Source organism: Tympanuchus pallidicinctus, unplaced genomic scaffold, assembly GCF_026119805.1.
Source record: "Tympanuchus pallidicinctus isolate F22 unplaced genomic scaffold, pur_lepc_1.0 scaffold13, whole genome shotgun sequence".
In the NCBI taxonomy this organism is placed as follows: Eukaryota; Metazoa; Chordata; class Aves; order Galliformes; family Phasianidae; genus Tympanuchus; species Tympanuchus pallidicinctus.
Genome location: NW_026294648.1, coordinates 5,824,509 through 5,846,021, shown reverse-complemented (window position 1 = coordinate 5,846,021; position 21,513 = coordinate 5,824,509). Strand labels below are relative to the sequence as shown.

Here is a 21,513-nt window from a genome sequence, read left to right as displayed (position 1 = left end):
CCACCACTGCATTACAGGGAAGAGCCAACTTCACGCTTTCATAGGGTTATGGGGAGTGGGTTTCATGCCCATGTGACGCTGGAAAGGTGTTTCAGTACCTCTGCCTTGGCTTCCTCAGCCTCCATTTCCTGGGGACACCTTCCTCAGGATGGGACAAGAGGAGCTGGGCCAAGGCACACAGGTCAAGTGCTCTGGGATGTGGCTATGAAAACACAGAGGGCCCCACAGACATCAGCAGCTTACCAAAGCAAGGCTTGAAACGCAGAAGTGCTCAAACCACAACTGAATACCAAGACACTGCACTGCTAGCATAGTGCTGCAAAACAGTGCTGGCCGCCCTGCACAGCCCTGCACCTCAGCACAGCCATCCTGCGCTCTGCCTGGCAGGCCAGTGAGCTCCTGCACATGGGTCACAAACACCCTGCCACAGCACCTCCTTCATTTCTGTGCACAAGCACTGGGCTATCGCTACAAATCCGTGAGGCTGCGAAGCACTGCACCCATGAGAGCAGCCATATTAATCATCTTCTGGTTTTATAAGCAGGATGACTCTGAAAACCGTGTCACTGAGTGTGCAGAGCACGCTTTGGGCAGCTGATGCCCTGAGCCACCAGACAAGCATGACACACAACCACCTCCAGGGCCTTGGCCAGATAAGTTAAATTTCTTCCATTTATTATTTCACTCATCAAAATTAAGCAATAAATCTTAGCTTTCTTAAATGTTACTCCCAATAACATTTAAAATCATGATACTTGCATGTTTCCTAAGACTACTCTGACTGATAATTATGTCTATTTTTAATGTCACCAAGCATTTCTGGGAGGGGTTGTTTCTAGATCTCCCATCTCTGTATGTCATGCTCAGCACCTCCTGTTTTACAGATGCTCCCTCAGAGCAGTGACATGCTGACGTGCCAGCAGTCAGGGGAAGAAGTGACCCACGTCATTCTGGGAATTAAAATCTCCCCCAGCTTGCTTGATTTTGGCCTTTAAAATGAACCAACCGAAAATTCATGTTGTTCCCAGAAGGCAGCGGTTTGGGATGCGACACAGCCAGCTCCATTTGAGGTCTGGGTCTGTCCCACCACAGACATTATGAGAGATGAGCACTCAGGACAAGGTCACTGGGCCTTGTACTGGTCACTCTGCCTCTTGTACTGGCACTGAACACCACGCAGAGAGGTCTGACCCTGTCTTCTTTACATCCTCCCACAAAGCATGGAGTGGAGGGTCGACCATATTCCTTCACCTGCTGGCAACACTTCCACATGCAGCCCAGAATGGACACAGGGGCACACTGCTGGCAGGACTGGCTTCTTGCTTGTGAGGACCCCCACAGCTTCTGCAGAAGTGCTTTCCAACAGGACGACCCCAGTGTGCACAGATGCATGGGGCCATTTGCCCCCAGGTGCAACATCTCCTCCACCATTGTGTTTCACAAGGTTCTCTCAGTACTCCTGGTCACATTCTTATCCCTTAGACGTTCACAAATGGTTTCCAGGGAAGTTTACTCCACTGTCTTCCCAGTCACCTACAGAGGCTGACTGTTGCATAGCTCCTTGGACCTTCTCCTTGAAGACAGAAGTGACATTCATCTTTTTTCCCTCTCACTGGGAAATGTGCCACCTTTCAAAGATAATCCAGAGAGGCCCTGCAGAGACATCAGTTGGCTCTCTCAGCACCCATCAGGTTGACAGCATTAAAAAAAAGAGGGTTAGTTTACCTCCTTGATTCTGCAAATAAAGTAACTCAAGACTCACTTCCTTCTGCAAACGCAATTGAAAGAATGCAACTGAAATGTTGTTTCCTGCATTTTTAAGAGACACTGTGAACATATCCAGCAGGTTGTAAAACAAGCCATTCTGCATCCATTATCACTGCAATAGAAATAAACAAGAACAGCCTTGCTCCCATCCACGGGATGCAAGAGCACTGAAATAAAGTGTCAGGCATCCTGCCTTCTCACTTCTGCAAATGTGTTTTGCAAAGCATACGATCTCATCTCTGGTTTTACTGCAAACCCAAAGCAAAATCCAAAGAAAAGGATTCCCCCAACTGAACCATAGGGGTATTTTTAAAAGGCAAGGGCACAGTGTGCGTGTGTCCCACTGCCTTCTCAGAGACAAAGCAGAAACCGCCTGAGTACCTCCTCCTCTTTTGAAACATGTTACTAGAGTAATTGGAACAGAAGGCCTCAGAAGGACTTGAATTATCATGTTCTGCATATGAAACAGAAAGAAAACGGGCAGAACGTAAACACAGCAACCAACAGAGAGCGAGAGAAGGATGCAGCCACCCAGTGCTGATACTTTACTTTTATCCCCTCCTCCCGGGAAGATGGAGCGCAGCCTGGCTTTCTTGTTCTTCTCCTCAGGGGCCATGGGGAGCGGTTTGGAGCTGTGGTTTAGTGCTGAAGAATCACGGTTGTTGCTGTTCATTCTCAACGGCGGGGCTGGAGGTTTCTCTTCAACATCCAGACTATCAGACATCTTCAGCAGCCCTCACAGCTTCCTGCAAAAGCAGAACACAAAGCACGCACGTCAGGTGAGGTGCTGGCACATGGGGAGGGGTGGAAAACCTGCTGCTAGGGAAGGAAGGCTGGGAAGGAAGGAAGGCTGTCTGTGAGAAGGCTGGCTGCCATAAATACATGCAGTTCCCAAAAATAACTGCATCAGTAGCAAAAACAAACTTTTATTTTCCTTTTTAAAAATCCCTCTTGAAGTCCTACCTTTTTTTTAATTAACTTTTATGTCCTGTAGCTGTTTACCAATTCCCTTTCTAAAACCAGACCTCCAAAGCAATGTTTACATGGCTTTCTGAAACAACCTCATACCCAGGGGTACCACTCGTGTGATATAAGACAAAGGGAGCACGCCGGGCGGCACAGGCAACAAGCACTGGGACCTCTGCTCTCCCTTAGCTTTGTTTCTGCGGAGGGTTTACTCCGGAGCATGGAGCTTCAAAAGAAACTATACTCCCAACAGAAACAGAAACCAACTAAGAACATTTTCACACACAGAAACAAGTGATACATATACTTTAAAATCCCCTACAGCCCCGAGTGGGAAAATGATGGTACCCTGAAAACAATTCAGGTGCTCCTTTCTCTGAGCTGTCACCACGCTGCCCGAGGCACCACCTGGCCCAGGCACAGTGCATTGCGAGCCCCAAGGGACAGCTGTACTGACCAAGGGAAAAGATACCCAGAAACTGCTGTACAAGCTCCATATACTGAGGAAACACAGGTAACATTTCTGGAATTCCCCATCTTTCTTCAATATTGAAATTCAAGCCTGGACTAAGCAGCTGGTTTCACAAATAAGCAACACTCAGTAAAACGAACTCCGACTGTTTTAGGACCTGAAAATAGAGCATGATTTCAAACGGATCAGATGTGACGTGGGCTCCTCTGCGTGTTGTTAAAGGTTACAGCTCGACAAGCACCTTGCCTTCCAGCAGCTCCATTTATGGCAGGCATGTGCAGATCCACGGTGAGCGTCAGGCAGAGCCTTCCCTGCACTGATTCACAGACAGCACACATTCCCGCAGCCACTCTCTTAAATCTGAGATGAAGGAACCGATGTTCTATTTTGTTTCTTAACTGCAGAAGTCACAGTGAGGCCCAATACTGTGGTACGACAGCCATGGGCACCACCGGCCAGCTGCAGCCACGAGCACAGGGCTGAGGCAAAGCCTGCAAGTACAGCACTGACCGTAGCACAGCTGACATTCTGCCAGGACTTCCAGCCTATCGATCAGCAGCAGATAATCAACCCACACTGCCCTGCTCAAGCATTCCTCCCAAACAAAAACTACATGACCAACTGGGAAAGGCAAAGATGCTCACTCTGCTCAGGTTTTCACGATGACATGAGCATTTCGGCCTGTTACCATTTTCAAATTGCTACACATAAAATAATTTTATTTTTTACTACTGTGCTTACGTTTTTAATTTGATCTAACAAAACCCACAAATGACAGAACTGAGAATCACTGAATCACAGAGTGGTTGGGCTGGAAGGGACCTGAGAGCCCCCCCAGTCCCAATCACTGCCATGGGCTGGCTGCCCCCAGACCAGACTGCCCAGGGCCTCAGCACTTCCCAAGGATGAGACATTCAAAGCATCTGCTTAAAGTCAAGACAATAAATGGAATACATAGACTCTCTTTTGCACTGGTGCAGGTGCCATAAAGACAGGTTACTGAACGTCTTGGTGCCCACAGGATCCCAGGGAGCCATCTCAGGGTCACACAGCTGAAAACCTGAACAAAAGCCAGCCCTGTCCCCCTCCCTAACACACTGAGTGGGGATTCTGGAGCCCTGATTCATAAACACCTATCAGCATTACTGACACCCACCTCTCCTGTGGAGCAGCCTGTAAGCACACACTTCCCAGCCAACTTCATCAATGAGTTTAACTGGTGATCTGAGCCAACCTGCAAGATTCTGCCTATAACAAACTAGGAAAGGCTCGAAGAACTGTTCCATGAGCAGCTCAGCACGGTGCTCCCCAGCAGAGGATGTCAGCTCAGAGCCTGCAGCCCAGAGGAACTGCTGGACCATACCTGCCCTGTGAGCTGGTCACTGCACCTGTACCCTGCAGCCAGAACCGAGCAGGTGCAGCTCCCTAGAGCCTCTGTGCCAGGAGTGTGGAAGAGATCACACACCTTTCACTAACAAAGCTGTGCACCAAGGCAACTCTCAGACAGAAAGATGCTTTGTCAATGGAACACACCATCTGGGACAGTGCCACAGCCCTGGTGCATGTCTGGTCTCAGTGAGAGGCCCTGCCAACAGCCCTGCCATCAGGGTGTGGACCTGCCCCAGTCCTAGAGAGACACACTATGGATATAGCACGGATGTAGGCAACGATGTGCTGCTCTGTGTCACCAGGGAAGAGCTGCAGTTGGGCACAGGGCAGGTTTCCACAGACCAGGATCTCCAATGCAGACCACAGCCACTCACCCGGAGAACCACACGCTTGTGTCGATTCAGGTCAAACAGTTGCCATCAACAACCTCTGCGATTTCTATCTCGAAATGCAAGAGGTCTTTAGGTAATGGCAAAAAAGAGACAGGGCTGAAAACCGCTGTAAGGAGCAGGAAAGACCACATCCTCTCCCACTGAAGGAGCACACACGAGGCCGGGTGTCACCCAGCTCCCACAGCAGACATCAGACACAGCACCGCGTGCCCCCAACCTCCCTCCGCAGTGGGGCTGCTGTGCACTCAGCTGCACATCCCTGCACACCACAGAGGTGCTCTGAGCAGACTGACAGCCCGCTCTCCCCCACACAAACAGCCCTAGCAGGCCAGGAGCTGACGGCAGCGCAGGCTCTGTCTGCCCTGCAGCCCACCTCCATGGACTTCTCCAGCATCCGCTCCGCTCGGCCGCCAGGCACAGCCCAGCCTGCAGGCAGGAGCTGGCCGTCATTCTGCAGTCTATTACACGGCACCAACCTCAGCTGTCCCTCAGAACGGGACAACCGCCTCTGTCACTGTATCTGTTTGTAAACAGTGCTGCTCTGCTCAAACAGGTCTTCCCGTGGGCTTTCACTCCACAAAGAATACTATTAACGGTTCCTGGCCCAATTTGCCTATGATGTAATTATTTCCAAGATCTTGAAAGGAACACTATATTTTGTTCAGCACTGTTTCAGGCTCAGTTTCAAGAACTGCACAAAGCTCCTTTATTCACTTCTGAACCAGAAGAGAAAAGGGGGGAAGATAGCCTCAAAGCTTTAATGGCTGATATTAACTTCCCAGAGCTGGTCTGAAGGAAAACGACAGCAAACCACGAGGCAGCACACTCACTGAGACTGAAATTTATGGTTTTCCTGATCAGAGCCCATCTGCTCTTCCATTCTTCCTGATTTTAAGAATTTCCATACACTACTCACTTCATGGACAAAGAACATTCACTCTCATACCTAACTTCGTACTAATTCACCTCAACTTAGAGAAAATGGAGTGCCAACAAGCACACAAGCAGCTTACAATCCACCAAGGGTCTTCCAAAGAAGCTCCTCAGCAGGACAAAGAAAGAAACAACCAATCTCCCACCTGTATCAGAACTACAAGCTCTAGGAGAATAATGCTGAGCTTGCAGCAGTGAGGTGCTCCATGCCCACAGGAGTGCAAAACCCACCAGACTGAAGGGATGGGAGCAGTGCTGAGGTCACTGAGCTAACACTCCACAACTCCTGCAAGAGCCAGCATGCTCTTGGTTTTCACTCCTGTCTGATTTTTCAGAATCCTCCCACAGGCCTGATGGCTAGAGGGGAAATTTAAAGCAAAAACATAACAATTCTGCAGCAGAGGTGAGATCCAAGCAAACCATTCCCCCTGCCTTCATAGTGCTGTGACAATGCATTCATCAAACGCTCCGCCACTGCAGCAGCCCCCAGGTTGTCCTTAACAACAGCTTTTGGAAGAGGCCAGCTAACATCAGCCAAAAGCAGAGCACCGTCATCAGGATCTTGTCACCTTGCTCCTCCAAGACATGCCCCTCTCACAGCAGCCAAGGCAGTGCTGGTGACAGACTGGTGAGGAAGTAATACGAGTGCAACAAAGAGATGGGCACCAGCACCCACCTCCAGAGAAGGCTCTTTTCGGTGCCCATTGGCTTTAAGGAATAGACTGTTACACTGAAAACACAGAAACAAATGCATATGTGAACACATTCGCTTCATGGCCAAGCAGCAAAACTAAAATTGCATACTCAGCGAGATCAGTCACTTCTCCATTGCAGGGTTATGGAACAAGACTTGACATCCTCCCCTATCCTACCTCTTGCAGTCATCAGTTCTGTAGCTGCAAAGACGAACATGGACCTTAAGTACACAGCATCCAGTCCCCCTCTGAACGGCCTAATTTTTAATATTTTTTGCATCTAGCTCTAGCCAAGCTAGGGAAAGGAGAGGAAGCATCCAAATGTTGTCAGAAACACACACACACACACACACACACACACACACACACAACTGCCAGTGTGTAAAAAAAAAAGTCAGTTCCAAGTTCAGAGCAGCCTCCTGCTGCGCCTTTATCCCAGACAGCCCTTCGAGGAGCACTGCTCACAGACAGGCCTGGAATCGCTCCCCTAGGTTAGTCACGTTATGTCAAAGGCTGCAGCATTCAGACAGGTCTGGTTCCAATTAGAACTCACAAAGAGCATCCTGTTCACAGAGACACTGGTGTTCGCTTTCAAAGCCTCAGAGATACGACTGCAGCTTGTGATGCAACAAAATTGTTTCTAAGATCCTTGAATGGACGGAGTCGTGCCAATTTCCAAGTAGCAGCTTTGCAAATGCAATTGAAGAAGCAATGCTCTTTTTCCCCCAGAGATCTTTGTTTATAAATATACTTCCTGCAAAATATATTTCATTACTGAGCTGTACGGGCCTCATTCTGCTCCCAGCAATACTCATCCATGCCCCAGGAATCAGCGTTGCTGTAACTGAGCAGAATTCTTTTGAGGTATGGAGCGCTGAGATGCTCTGTTACATATTGGCTCAGAAACTTACAGTATTTTCCAGTACAGTTGCTGGAGGACTGTACGTTTCTCTACAGCTGCGTGTTCATTTGTAGTCTTTTTAAAATCCACATGGAAGTGCAGCTGGTTAGCTGCACAGGATGAATGCACTCACAGCATCACTACATGCACAAGGGTTTGCTGTCTTCCCCGCTAAGCCTGGCTAAGTTACAAGACTGTCCCTAAATCCCTTCAGTAAGAAGGGCCGCCTAGAAGCAAAGCAGACCAGGGTGCATGCCCCAGTGCTGTGGGGAGCAGGAGTACTTTGTGGACCCTTTCACATCTGGGTGCTGCAGGACAGCCCTCATTGCTTCCACCCACGACCCTGAAATATCAGGGCTCATGCAAACTGCAGCTGGAGTTAAAAGCCAGCAACCAAGGCAACAACACCTCACCTTCACCTTGCCTCTCACACAGCCTCACAGCACAGCACTACTGCTCTCCAGCTCTCCTCCTGTTCCCCTTACTGGCAGGTAAACAGCGCTGAGCTGAGCAATTATTCAAACAGAGCCATTTCTTCGATGAGTGCACTCTGCTTCTGTTTGCAAACCCCCTGTAAGCAGTTTATGACTTCCTTCAGAATATTCACATACACAGAAGTTACCTCTGAAACTTGCTGCAAGGGACTCCTGGCCCCTGCAGCAGCAGCCATAAGCTGCTTTCTGCCTGCAGGTACTGCTTTCAGCTCAGGCTGTACCCAACCAGGGCTGCCCTGACACCACCTGGAACTGCTGCTTTTCCAAGGTGGGATGCTGAGAACCAAGTCTCTGTTGGAGCTTTACTAAGCAACTCCCTAACACTGGTTTGAAATTCCCTCCTGACAGCGCACAGTTCACACAGGAACACTGTGAAATAAATGAATGCAGAGGGGATGTGAATGCAGTAACAGTGAACTTAATGGCCTTATTTCACTACGTGTTTTTACAGATTTAAATTATTCTGTCCTTTCCCTGCACCCCAGGAGCCACCCAATCAGGCTGTGAAATGCAGAGAGCAGGCTGAATCTGTGCCAGGGTCCTGGCCACCCACCTGGCCTGAGCCTTGCGATGGGCTCACCATGGGGAAGAAGAAGCACATGCACAGAGAGTGTGGGCAGAAACAGCCTTCTGCACTGGGGCCAGCTCTGCTGCCCAGCCCAGCAGCCACTAGGGAACCTCTGCACTGTGCTGTGGAGTACAACATGCAAAAGAAAGGGCGTAAACAAACCAACCCAAAAGATTGTGCTCCAAGCCACTGCCTGTGGACACTGCAGACACTTCAGACAGAGCTAGAGGAGTTACAAGCGGATACAAAATGGTTACAAGTTACAAGGAATGGAAAAAAAAAAAAAAAAAAAAAAAGGAATAAGAGCTCCCAGAACGATCTGATGAAAGGCTGACCAGAAACAATGAGAAAAATACCCAGAGAAGGTATTCACATGCGAGGAATAAAAACAACATTCTTCCCACTCCACCCCTTTTTTGCTTTTTATTTACACAGCTGAAGGACTCCACGAAGTAGAGGAGGATGTCTCCAAACCCACTGTGCCCATCAAATATCCCACATTCTCTCAGATAGCATCCCTTGCCCACTCGTGAAAGCTTCTGTGTGAAATGAAGTGTGCATTTAAATCTCTGTAAATACACTCAAGTAATTCTCCACATAGACTTCATTATTCCTACCTCAGAGCTCGTGCCTCAGCCGTGCAGAACTGATAGTTCTTTTCCTTTTGCCATCTCACTTCCCCAGTGCCTGTGCTTTTGGGGGAGGCACGGTTTGTCTCCGGCACACATGCACCCACAGACCCCGCAGTTTGCACCCACCCCAAATAAAGGCAGAGCCCTGCAGCCCACCATGACAGGAGGCTGACGGCACAGAGCTGCACTCGGCCGCTCTCAAGCTCAGCTCTGAACCCGCTCTGCCTGTGTGAACAGACAGCGACCCGGGCAGAGCGCGCCAGTCGCAGCGTCTGGCAGGTTGCTCCCATCGCTGTCCTCTCTCGCATTTAAACAATAGCCAAGGAAGCCTCTCCTTGCATAGGCTTCTCTAGCAAACACTCTTTATACATACACCTAAGTCCTTGACTTCGTACTTGTTGGGCACCCTAAATTCCTACTGAACTGCAGCTGATACACTGAGACTGCTTTTCATATGCCAGCTGGCATCTTGCCTGCAATGGTTTTCATTTTGTTTACACACACACAAAAAACAACAACAACAAAAAAAAAAAAAAAAAAAAAAAAAACAACAAAAAGCAGAATTTTGAAGAAAACAAGGGAAAAAAGAAGACAAAAGGCTCCATTTCCCTGTTTCTTGTGTTCTCTGCAGGCATGGGTGCTTTCTCCACTCTTCCCGTTTGCTCTCTGCATGACACTCTCACAGCAGATGCATCACGATAAGCTCAACAGGGCCCCGCTGACCTCCAGCCCGGCCCATGTAAACGCTGTGTGCCAAAAACCAGCCCTGTCTCCTTCACAGGGACACAGCCCCACTGAGCAATGGGACACGTGTACACCCCTGCTCCATGCAGAACACAGCTCTGCACAGCCAGAGTGCTGGGCTGCTCCTGCTAGGCACCAGCAGGGCACCGTGGAACAGAGGGACTGGGAAGCAGCAGTCTAATGCCAGTGAAAACGATCACCACTTGCCTTTTCCCAGCACCTCCCAAGTCACCTTTTGGCTTGTTTTGCCTTTGCAATCTCCAGTCTGCCTTGCTGTAGTAAACAACGCTATTTAAGCCCATGTGACAGAAGAAGAACATGAAGCCATGTCTGAAAGGTGTACCTAAGGCCAAGGCAGAGAAATACCCAATGGGAGCCCTCTGCTCCCCCATACCAGGGCAGGACCCCTCCACAGGTGGCACAGGGAGGACTCAGAGGCCTCCAGACACCATCAGCACAACCTGTGCTGAGCTGTCCCAGCAATGCAGCAATGCAGCAAGGCACAGTGGAAGGACCCAGTGCCTGCCTGCAGGTGAGGAGGTGCCAAAGACCCAGCTGCCACATGCTGTTCACCAGGAGGTGGATGTGTTCCAGATTCCGCATCATCTCTGTAGGGCACTAGGGCAGGAAGGCATTCATATCCCCTTCACTTCCCCAGGGACAGCATTTTGCCTTTTATTCTTAGCCAGGCCCTTTATTTACAGCTGACTAGCTTCATATATCTAATATTTGTCTGCTATGTTAGTGATCTTATCGCGGGTAATGGCATGTCTGCTGCGGGGCACCACAGGCCTACAGCAGTTGTATGCATGTCTCCAGCACCTGCTGGACCCTGGTTCAGAGCAGAAGGGCAAGGAGCCCAAGGAGCAACACACAAATGCCATTCCTGAATAGGCTGCGGAGAGATGAAACCTGCATTCAGAGAGCTAAATAGGGCCCTCACATTGAATCTGCAGCCCTCTCAGCTACCATGCCACACTGGAGCAGAAAAGCATGGCCACAGGAGGTGGTAGCACCTCAGGGCACTCCAAGGACATCCCAGCCCCGGGCATTGTACTGGAATGCTCAAGCCAGCAGGGCACTGATTTTGGAACACGGCAGCATCCATGCTAAAAACCATGGCAGGCAGGCAAGTATTTCTCACTTCTGTGTAACATTCCAGTTTCCCACAACTTCTCAGCAGAAAAAAACGCTTTGCTGCTTTTACAGCCAAAGAAGCCTTGTCTGGGGAACATGGGAACACGTGTGCGAGTCATCAACACAAAAGGACACAAAATCTATTGCTGTAAGCAGACAGGAGCCAAGCTACATCTGCTCACCTGTCCAGACCATACAGAACAACCTGCACCTGCTGCCTCCATAAGGAACCTCCTCCAGTGCTCACTATGTGCTCCTAAAGCAGCCCGAGCTCCTCACACAAATCCCTGCAAAAGTACCAACTCCAGAGCAGCACTAACACCAATGCAATCCCATACTGTCAAAGAAACTACCAAAAATAAGGACCACCAAAAAGCATGGAAACAAGTAAACAAACAGGTACAGCCAGGAAAGAAGACAACAGCAGGACCCAAAATAGATTCCTGGTGCCAGGCACGTGTCAGATTTATAGCATAAAAGCTCAGCAAAGACACTTGTTCTTCGAACAGCTCATCAGCATTTACCCCACTGCTGGAAGGAGCCCATCACCGCTTGACGCACTCTGCTTCCCATTTACACCGACTTCAGGCCATAAAAGAAAACTGAAGTAAACTGATTAAGGATGTGATGAAGCAAGGAAACAGAGCAGCAGTATGAAAGCATAGAAGCCCAGAGCTGCCCTGCCCTCTCCCTGTAGGACACAGACAGGGTGGGATCACGTGCAGAGGCTGTGAGCATGGGGCATCACACAGCCACACACCATGTCCATTTTTCCCCACAAAGAACTCAGTTCTCCTCCTGCTGTTAGTGCAGTTTCCATATCTCCAGATCAGACTTAAAGGAACCTAATAATGAGCTGACTTAGTTTCAGGACCCTGACAACTACTCAGGTACTCAGGTCGCTAGGCAGCACACAGTACATGCAACATAGCACCTGCAGCCTGGACAGCAAGCAGAAAAGAGGGAAGAGGCCCACAAGGTGCCAGCTGGGCACAGAGCAAATGGCAGCCAGCAGGAGGCTCAGCCCTCCGGAACTGCTGGGCTGGAAGGACAGTCAGTAGCAGCACAAAGGGAACCTGCTCACTGTGCTGTCCTTGAGGAGGAAAAGACAAGAAAAATGGAGGTGGAATTATTTTATTAAGTGGCAGCAAACTAAGAGGAACGAGCAAGACACTGTTGCCAAGGACAGTGGCTACAAAGCTGAACAAGAACAAGTGATATATTGTTTGGCCTCAGACAAAATGAACCTGTCTAAAGGCACTATTGTTTAGGCAATATCACAAAGCAGAAGAAAGAATGAATGCTTTGGTTACAGAACTGTGCATCAGAGCGTCTGCATGTAACTCTAGAGGGGTTCAAGGTCTCCCAGAGAAACAGACAACTGCCTGAGATGCCCTGTGCCAATAATGGGGACCGGGGGAGCTTCAGAGAAACTGGGAGCAGCGCAGCAGTGAGCTGGGGGGCAGAACGGGGCCAGAGCTCAGGGCAATAGCATCTGCACATGGTGAGAACGTGGGGAGAGGAATCCAGGAAACACAGAGTCAGAAGCACATGGGCTTTGTGGTCCAGAGCACAGTACAAAATGCAGTACAAAAAAATCCACTCAACTCAGTGTGACAAGATGATGGACACAGGAAACACAGCATCTTAGGATGCAGCTCCCCACAGTGCGTGCAGTGACTGGGGGTGCTCCTGCAAAAGGAGGAGCGGGGCAGGCAGACAGGCTCTGCTACGCTCTGCACGAGCTGCCAGCCATTCCAGGCTACGTGTGCTGTTGTGCCATTAAATCAAAGCCCAATTTGATTCCAGATGAATTGTAGAGCCAGCTGCAGAGATAAAAGGCAATCCTAGACTACAGAAATGCCACCAAGTGTTGAAAATGTAGAACAAGGGCTGTTCTGAGGTCAGTGGGCAAATAGGAGCTGTTGATAAAACCCGACAAAACCAGTGGCGTCACTGCTCCAGCCTGACAGGCACTGACACACAGAGCCATCCACCACTTGACAGCAAGGCCATGCGAGCGTGGAATTATCTGAGGTAGAAATAATGTCACTGTCATAGGAAGATTCCTGAGGCCTCAGAAGACAAGAGGCTTTGGTTAAGAGACAAACAGCAAAAGGAAGACCACAGATCACACAAAACAAATTAAAAACCACATTATCAGGTCTCAAAGAATACAAACTACCAGTGAGTGAGCCCATCTCTATTGAGAGTAATCCCCAGTCCTGTGCTTACTCTGAGGTTAATGAAGGAATTCCTAGAGCAAAAGACATCATGGGCACCTTGCAGTACTGAGCTGGTAGAGCCCTGCAGACCCATCACCACCCCTCCACAGCTCTGGTACCCACAGCACTGAGGGATGAAGTGCAGTTCTCAGGTGCTCAGCAGCAGCTCAGCCAGCAGGGCCAGCCCACATCCCAGCCCCAGGCCCAGCCACCACTAGCACTGAGATGCAGGTGAGCCTGGAGGCAGCAGCCGGGGGCAGAGGGTGGCTGCTAGGGGCTGTACATCCAGCTCTTTGCCATCAGGAGCTGCTGGATGAGAAGCTGCTCTGCCACCAGCATGATGTGTCAGCTCCTCTCTGATCTGCAGCCCAAAGCAGGTGCCTGCTTCTCCCTGCCCAGTCCTGAGGTACCCGAGTCTCTACCAGCAGCTCCAAGCAGAAGAGAAGCAAGCCTGAGAACAGAGCTATGGAAAACAGTGAGCCATCCCCATTATCTGCTGATGCTGACAGGTCACAAAGGACACCTGCCCAGACAGTGAAGGAGCCACCGGCTACGCTCCTTGGAGTAAGACATTTCCATCCATACCTTGGAGTCACAAGCACTGTCTGGGTCTCATGCCAGGAGAAGGGACAACGCAAACATTCTGAGGAGCACATCCACAGGATAACTGCCCTGTTCTCACAGTGCACAAGCATAGGGTGCTGCCCAGATGGTCGCTAACAACAGCAAATGCACAGAAATGAGAGGCTGAACAGAACACAACACTCACATCTCAGTGGAAAAGATGACAACAGATAAACTCACCAAATTACTGCCTTGCTCTAATAGGAGACTCCAGGCATTTCAGAGTTCTGGAGGCAGTCATAAAGCACTGGCTCCATGATGGGCCAGATCACAGGCAGAAAATACTATCTTCTCTTTGCAAGACTGCATGTCATGATATAGCAGCCAGTAAAGTCCTCAGAACTTATGCTGATAATATGCACCACTGCCTACTGTTCTAATTAGTGTGCCACTGCTGCAGGTGAAACAAGTTTCGGCAACAACAACAAAGATTTGCTCAGTCCCAGCTCTGCTAGCCCCGCTCAGCAGGACGGGGCTCTGCCTCACTGCAGCACAGCACGTGTACCTGGGCTGGGAGAGTGCTGCAGGGGAAGACTGGCCAAGGAGGTACAAAAGCCAATGTTCAGGACTGTTTTTTCCTTCCTCTTGCAGTAAATTTCAGAGGGAAACCCAAGAACAGCCTCTACAGAGGGGCAGTGACCATCCACACTGCTTGTTCAGACTCCACCCCTGGAAGCAAGCATCCCCTCACTGACAAGAGATGCAGGTTCTTTCACAAAATTAATCATTCCTGGCTGCTCAAATGTTTATTTGCCATCAGAAACAAAATAAGACAATAAAAGGTTGGTACAACAGAGAAAAGCAAATATTTACCTTATAGTAAGCAAACTTCTCCCAAGGCGCAGGCACAACTGTAAACGGGAGGCAATGGTAAGAGGGAAAGAAAGAGCAGAAGCTGTTTGCAACTACACACCTCAAAGCCAGAAAGGATACGAAACTGGATCTGCTCTCTTCAGGAGTAAGGAAAATTGCCACAAAGAACCACAAATTATTTATTAAACGGAGTATGATACCATGGGAAAACAAAACCAAACCAAAAATAATCTAGATGCAGACTTTTCTGTCACGAGAAACTAGACAACAGTGTATCATTTAATTCAGTTCTGCTTATCAGCATCATCACTACGGCTAAAAGTGCAAAGACTTTAACACACTTAGAGTCTTATTCAATTCCCATTGAAGTCACAGAATAGACTCCAGCAATGCTGGATCAGGTTCCTATGGGCTCTTTCAAGCTGGGGAGCTAAACGCTCCTTTAAGAACTAACTGAATTCCTCTTCCTTGCCCTTGTTGGGAAGGCCCTGGCCGCCTGCCCTTTCCCTGACTCAGACACTTGGCCTGGCCCTCCGAGGACAGTTCCCCCTGCTCCCACTGAAGTCAAGGGCATCTCTAAGGCTCGGCGTGCTGAAAGCAGGCTGCCTGCCACAGCAGGGCCAAGTGCCAGGATGCCAGCTAGTAAATGCACAAACCTTGGGAAGAAAGCAAACAAGGCAAGCCCAGGCCTCCAGTCAGGCAGCCCAGCATCACTGCTGTGTGCTCCAGGCACATGATGTCCCGCCGCTCCGCTGGGCACTGCTCAGCTCAGCCCAGAGCCCCAGCTGGTCCATGCAGAATGGCATGCATGCTGAACGAGCCTCCGCTGGGAAACGGGGCCACCACACCACGGTTTATGGCTAGCTCATTATCTTCCAATTCAGTCCGCAACAGCTCCACAATAAACGCGGCACTTTCTGAGACTTGTTTCTGTATTACTTTCTACATTCTAAAATATTTTTCTTCTACTATCTACAAAAGATTTATACAGAATGATAACATTTTGTGCACTTGGTGAGCCATTGATCTCAGGTTTAAGAAGCTGTACAGCAGCAATAGCTAATTAAATCCCTCACCACCACATGGGTACACTTCAGTAAGGCTCATCCCTATCTCCAATAATCCCCATGCACTCCTGGAGCAATAGGTGTGTTCTTCAGAACATGGCCACTGGTCTGCACACAGCTTGCAAGTAGGAAATCAAAGCACAAGATTAAATTACAGTTCAGAATGGCCTAATAAATGTGTGGATGTAAAACCAAGATAAATTAACAAGCACACGCCATCACCTGTCCCTGCCACATGCCCCAGGAGCCCAGCTCCCCTCTTACTGTCCAGCATTGACCAGCAGCACTGTGAGCTGTCCTGCCAAGTTCCCAGGTTCCACAAATTGCATGCACAACCCTTCGCGTGTCAAACCTACAGTCTGAATTGAACTGTACACAGCATCTCCCACACTCCAGAGAACAGCAGTCACTGCCATTTGAAGACAGTGAAATCTTTTGCTCTAGCATGTTTCTGCACTTGCCAGCTACCCACCACCCAGAACACCCCAGTCCAGACAAAGATCTATGGAGAAATCAGCTCCATCATCCCTCTCTCCTCAAACAATCAAGTCAGCTTGCAGCTCTAAGTCCTAGTGCCACACAGCTGTCCCATCCTTACACAGGCACATCCTCTCTGCTACATCACCTTGATACCATGGCATTCAAGCACCCTGCCTGTATCCACAGAGGGAGGTGTAGCTGTTCATATTGCCCACTGAACGCTCCTTTGCTAGAGGCACAGACCACATCCCCTCTGTGTGTTTGCAGCTTCTGGTCCCCTTCAGCTCTATCATTCAGTGACTCACTACTTTCAAATCACTGATTCATTCCGCTATTGGCATTCCCATAATTTTTACTCTTCTCAAATGGAGCTGAGGTCTTAAAAAAAAAAAATAATAATAATAATAATAATAATACTGCTTTCAATATTCAAATAGATCCAAAATGAGAAGGTTTTTCCCATCCTGTCTCCCTGTGTAAGAGCACAGGAGGAAACACCAGGAATTGGATGCCCTCTCCTACTCCAAAAGCAACTTACCACGGGAGCACCAGCCAATTGCATAATTACAATGTGCCTCAATTCTCTCATTTCTCAGTGACTACAATTATGCTGTAACAGATCCCAGGCCACCTGAGAGCAATGCTGTACTTCTGCCTCCCTGCAGACACATCATCATCCAGCAGGCACAGGCTGCGCTCTTAGGAGCACCAAGGTCTCCAACTGGAGCTGGTCATTAATGTTTCAGGAAGTTACATGTCAGCAGCTTGGAAAAGAAAGTTTTCATGGGAACTTGCTACTGCTCAGGAAGGCTGTCAGAAGGGTGCATCTCTGGATGCAACAGAGAAATTCAAGTTTCTGCTCCCTTAGAAGAAAACGGGTTCCCGTTAACAGGAACACGGGAAAGCTGGGTTCAGAGCTCCTACCTGTCACAGGGCTTCCAGATTCCCCAGGAATAGTTTCCTCAGTCCTTTGTGTAAGTTTCATAATAGAATTTCTTCCACTCTTTCTTGTCTGAGAAGCTTTAAAATGTCCTAGAGCAATGGAAACAGCAGAGAAAACCATCTCCTGTACACAGGAGAAGAGCTCAGGGCACACAGTGAGCGCAGTACCACATGCTGAGCTCCAAAGGAGCCCCCAGAATCTGGGATCTCTGCACAGCCTTTCTCCAACCAAGGGACTGCAGCCCATGGCCTTCTCCCAGAGATCTCCTGCAAATTATTAGTTAGCTAATAGCCAGGGAGTGCTTGGAAGAGGTAGAAGGTGCTATTGCCATTATTTCCTATTACTACTGTGGCTCTCTGACAAATATGCCACAGGCAACTTGGATCTGTCCTTCCAGAGAACCTGTAATGCTGGACTCAACACAAATCAGCTCTTCCAAGAGCAGCGTGAGCAACGTTCTGGCCTAGAACCTTTTAGAAGTGCTCAGGAGACAGAGGGCACAGGGCCACGTGCTCTGAGCACACAGACACAACCACGTTACACAGCTCTATCCCATGCAAACATCTCCACCAAAGCTACTGCTCAGCTGGCAGAAGGGAAGGTGTGTCTGTACCAGACCTTCTCATGTACCAGACCACTTATGTGCAGCACCTGGTGACTCACCCTGAAGCTCCAAGGATGGGATTTGGGCTGTGACGCAGGCAGGGTGCACATTCACCCAGCCTGGCCCTAAGCATACTAACTCCCCTGACGGGGAGGAGAGGACCACCAGGATTGGGATCTGCTCACCTGCCTTCCCTCAGCTTCCACACCCAAGCTGACACCACTGAGGACACCGGTCAGACTCTCCTTAGAAAATATTTAATTACAATCTAAGCTTTATGGCTGACATGTTTAAAGTAGGCCTAATTCTTTCAGCAGTCAGCATTACTTAAATTGATGACACAACAGCACAAAGTGGATTGAAGCAAAGGCTGGGATTTGCACAAGCACGTTTAGACCCAGTCTAAATCTAGTCATCCACACCACTGGAGCAGGTGATTTACAACTGAATCAGTTAAGCCACTGCCACTTTTCTGACAAGCTCAGAGCTTACTCCTCCCAGACTGACAGGATGAATTGCCTTCATTTCTTTGTAAGTCAAAAGACCAAACAAATGCCTGCTCTGCAGCCCCAGCTGTCCCTGCAGCTCTCAGACTCAGCAGGCTGCCAGCACAGCCTGCTCCCTGCATTGAGCCCCCGGCCTGGGCCGGCTTCTGGGGCAAAGCTGTAGCCCCCCCTCCTGCTGCAGCATCAGCTCAGCCCCCAGAAGGCAGTACTGCAGCTGCTCTAGTTCCCCAGGATTCACTCACCTCAACTGTTCACCTGCCTGTACCCAAGGAAAAATCCTGCTGGCAAAAGCAACCAAAATCCAACTGGCGTGCATGTGAATGCCCTACATTTACAGAACAGAAATTACTGCACATCATCAAGCTACCTCATTAATCTCCTTCCTACCAAATTATGCAGATATGGGGTAACAGGGTATTAAGATATTTGGCTGGAGTACCAGTGCAGGCAGTGTGCAACACCTCCTTCCTAGGTGTGCATTGCCCACAGTGCCAGATTACGCTCCTCCCCCAAGGCTTTGGCAAAATACACACGTGCACTACAGAACAAAAGACAGAGGTGCAATGCATTCTCCTCTCCTTCCTTCCAAGAGATAAATAATTTGGCAAGTTGCGTGATAACAAACCAATACAGTAACATGCCATAAAGCTGCAACTAATACTGGTGGAGATAAGGGCCTGATGATTACCAACACTATCCAGCAGGAATGCTATCAAGGAAAATCTAAGATGTGGCATTAAAGCGTGCACTGAAAACAGAATGCTTCTCATAGAAATACTCAACTACATTTCAAGCCTCCATCTCTTCATGTCTTACTCAGCATGTACACTTTTCACCATATTAATTCCTCCTCTGTCAAAGTCTTTACAAACACCATCAATCAAACAAACAGAGGTCCTCCAAGTTCTCTTGGTCAAAACAAAATTCACATCAACCTTCACACAGAAAGAAATACCAACCTAACCTGCCAGCACTACCAAACCTCGCTTGCTCATGCAAGGTCTCCACCTGCAGCCAAACCATTCCCTCATTTACTGCCTAGACATCCTTGAAACAAAATGTCCATGCTTAACATCTTTTCCTCGAATTTCCTGACAGCTATGGCTGTAACTTCACTCCTTTGCTTTCAGAGAATACGATAGGATGCAGCATAGAAGGCAGCAGCTGCTGCAGGTGCACGCAGAAAGCGGAGCTCAGCTCCCACTAGCCACATGAAGAGCAAATACTGCCAAACAGGAGTTCCTCAGACTCACTCAGCACATATTCATGTAGCTTCTGGGCACGGCCAAAACTGACGTCTTCAGTGCCAAGAAGCCACCTCTATGAGTAAGGAGGGTACCAGCACTTCTCCAGCCCATCCAATTCCCAGCCTCCCCCAGTGGTCAGCACAGCAGGGGCTAAGCTGTGGTTCTGGTACTTCCAATGGCAACATCAGGCGCTGCTAAAGCACCTGGGCTGCATTCCCTCAAGTATGAAACAGAATTCTTACCACACAGCACAGATCTCTGATGCCTGATGGGCTGAAGAGGGAGGTTTCTCTTACCCTACACCTTTGACTAGTTTCATCGGTTTCTCTGAGGGAGAAGAGAAGCACAAGCACAGTTCTAATATCATCTACCTCTGATCCCACAGGTCTGTCTGTGCTAGAATGTGACTGGCCAGCCAGGCAGATTCTGGGACAGTTTTCTTGTCTTGCACCATTCTCAGCTCAGTAGAACTCACCACTGACTGCTGGGCTACTGTCAGAACAAAAGTTCTCAGCATTACTGATGGACCTCAGACATGGTTACCCAAGCAGACCATTACACCTTTTTAGCAGTTTTCATCAGCACTAATGTAACTTTGGCTGCTGCAAACTGTAGATGAGTGCTTTGATCTGATTCACATTCAACAGCACAATATCCAAGTGCAACACACACTCCCAGTCTGCACAAATGGAGATGAAATCTCTTCCTAGTCTTTACAAAAGGTTTGTTTTGCCCACAAGGAAATAAGTTTCCGTTCTTTTACGGGCTGTCTGGATGGCAGAACTGGGTGTTCTTTTCCTGTCTATAAGGAAATACCTCTTCTGAAGGACTGGCCAACACCTGCAGCCATCTGCAGAACACCCATCCCAAGAACTCTGCTTGAGAAAGGAAACATTGTGAGAGGGAGAGCAATTTGAACGGGCACTGCAGAAAGGCTGAATGTGTGCTGGGAAACATCAAATCTTGAAACCACATTCCTGCTGCAAACGCTCCTAAGGTGTCACATTGAGAGGGGAATTGATGCAAATATTTCACACTGCTATTTTATAAACATCAGTTCTGAAAATTAAATGAAAACTTGAGGTCGGGTCCCACAACTGGATGCAGGGTTTGGCCAAAGGCCATTGTTTTTTGTAAGGACTGCTTCCCAGGACAGCAGCTGTGCTGAGACCCCTTGCAGACTAAGAGAGCACTAACGACAGATTGGTTTTTGCTGAAAGCAATCTCACCAGTGAGCTCTGATACAAGCTTGCAAATTCATTTAGTTCTCAGAAGTTCAACTGCAAAATTATTTAACATGTGGGAAAAAAACCAACTCTCTACAGGTGGAGCTTACCTGGGATGCTGTGTGGAGTTGGCTTCATTTTCACCTCTCTCAATTTTAACCTGTTCACACTTACAAGAACAAAAACTATAGAGCAAAGCAATGACATTTTTCCAATGTTACAAGAACAAATGCAGAAAAGTTGGTACCCCTTAAACTGTCAGGCAGGAGCTGCAGCTCCAGGCTCACTGGTTTGCAGCACAGCTATAAAGCACCACTTGTGCTGAAAGAGATGCCACGTCTCAGGCGATAGCCTGAGTGAAAGCAAGGGCATTGGTAACTGCAGTTGGTAACTGCTTCACTGTCAAACAGCTCTAACTACAAGAGTCCCTCGAATTCAGGGATACTGAATTCCCAGGATGATGACATGAGCCCAGTGTGATCATGAACTGCTCTACCTTTTGTCTTTGGAGTGCAAAGCAGAAACGCAGCTCAGCAGGCTGCGGGATCCCGGTACCAGGAACTGCTCAGCGCTGTCTGAGGCAAAGCACAGGGAAGGGAGAGCCCAGAGGGACAGTGTCCAAGATGTGGTTCTGGCACCCACAGCTGGCTGGGATGTTACGCTGCGCCAGGAAGCTGCTCCTCTCCCC

The 21,513-nt window shown here is 48.9% G+C and overlaps 1 protein-coding gene and 1 long non-coding RNA gene across 5 annotated transcripts in view; both read right to left on the bottom strand.

Annotated features, from left to right (window-relative positions):
- The window catches only part of LOC128075848 (uncharacterized), a 354,845-nt gene that overhangs the window by 35,644 nt on the left and 297,688 nt on the right, over positions 1-21,513 (bottom strand). The gene's annotated exons all lie outside the window — the stretch shown is intronic.
- PAK3 (p21 (RAC1) activated kinase 3) overlaps positions 1-21,513 on the bottom strand; it is a 204,561-nt gene that overhangs the window by 32,287 nt on the left and 150,761 nt on the right. For all 4 annotated transcript variants that reach the window (XM_052672944.1, XM_052672942.1, XM_052672946.1 and 1 more), the window contains one exon: positions 2,317-2,513. In XM_052672944.1, the coding sequence (XP_052528904.1) occupies positions 2,317-2,491 (175 nt within the window). In that variant the 5' untranslated portion in view covers positions 2,492-2,513. The remainder of the gene's footprint in view (positions 1-2,316; positions 2,514-21,513) is intronic.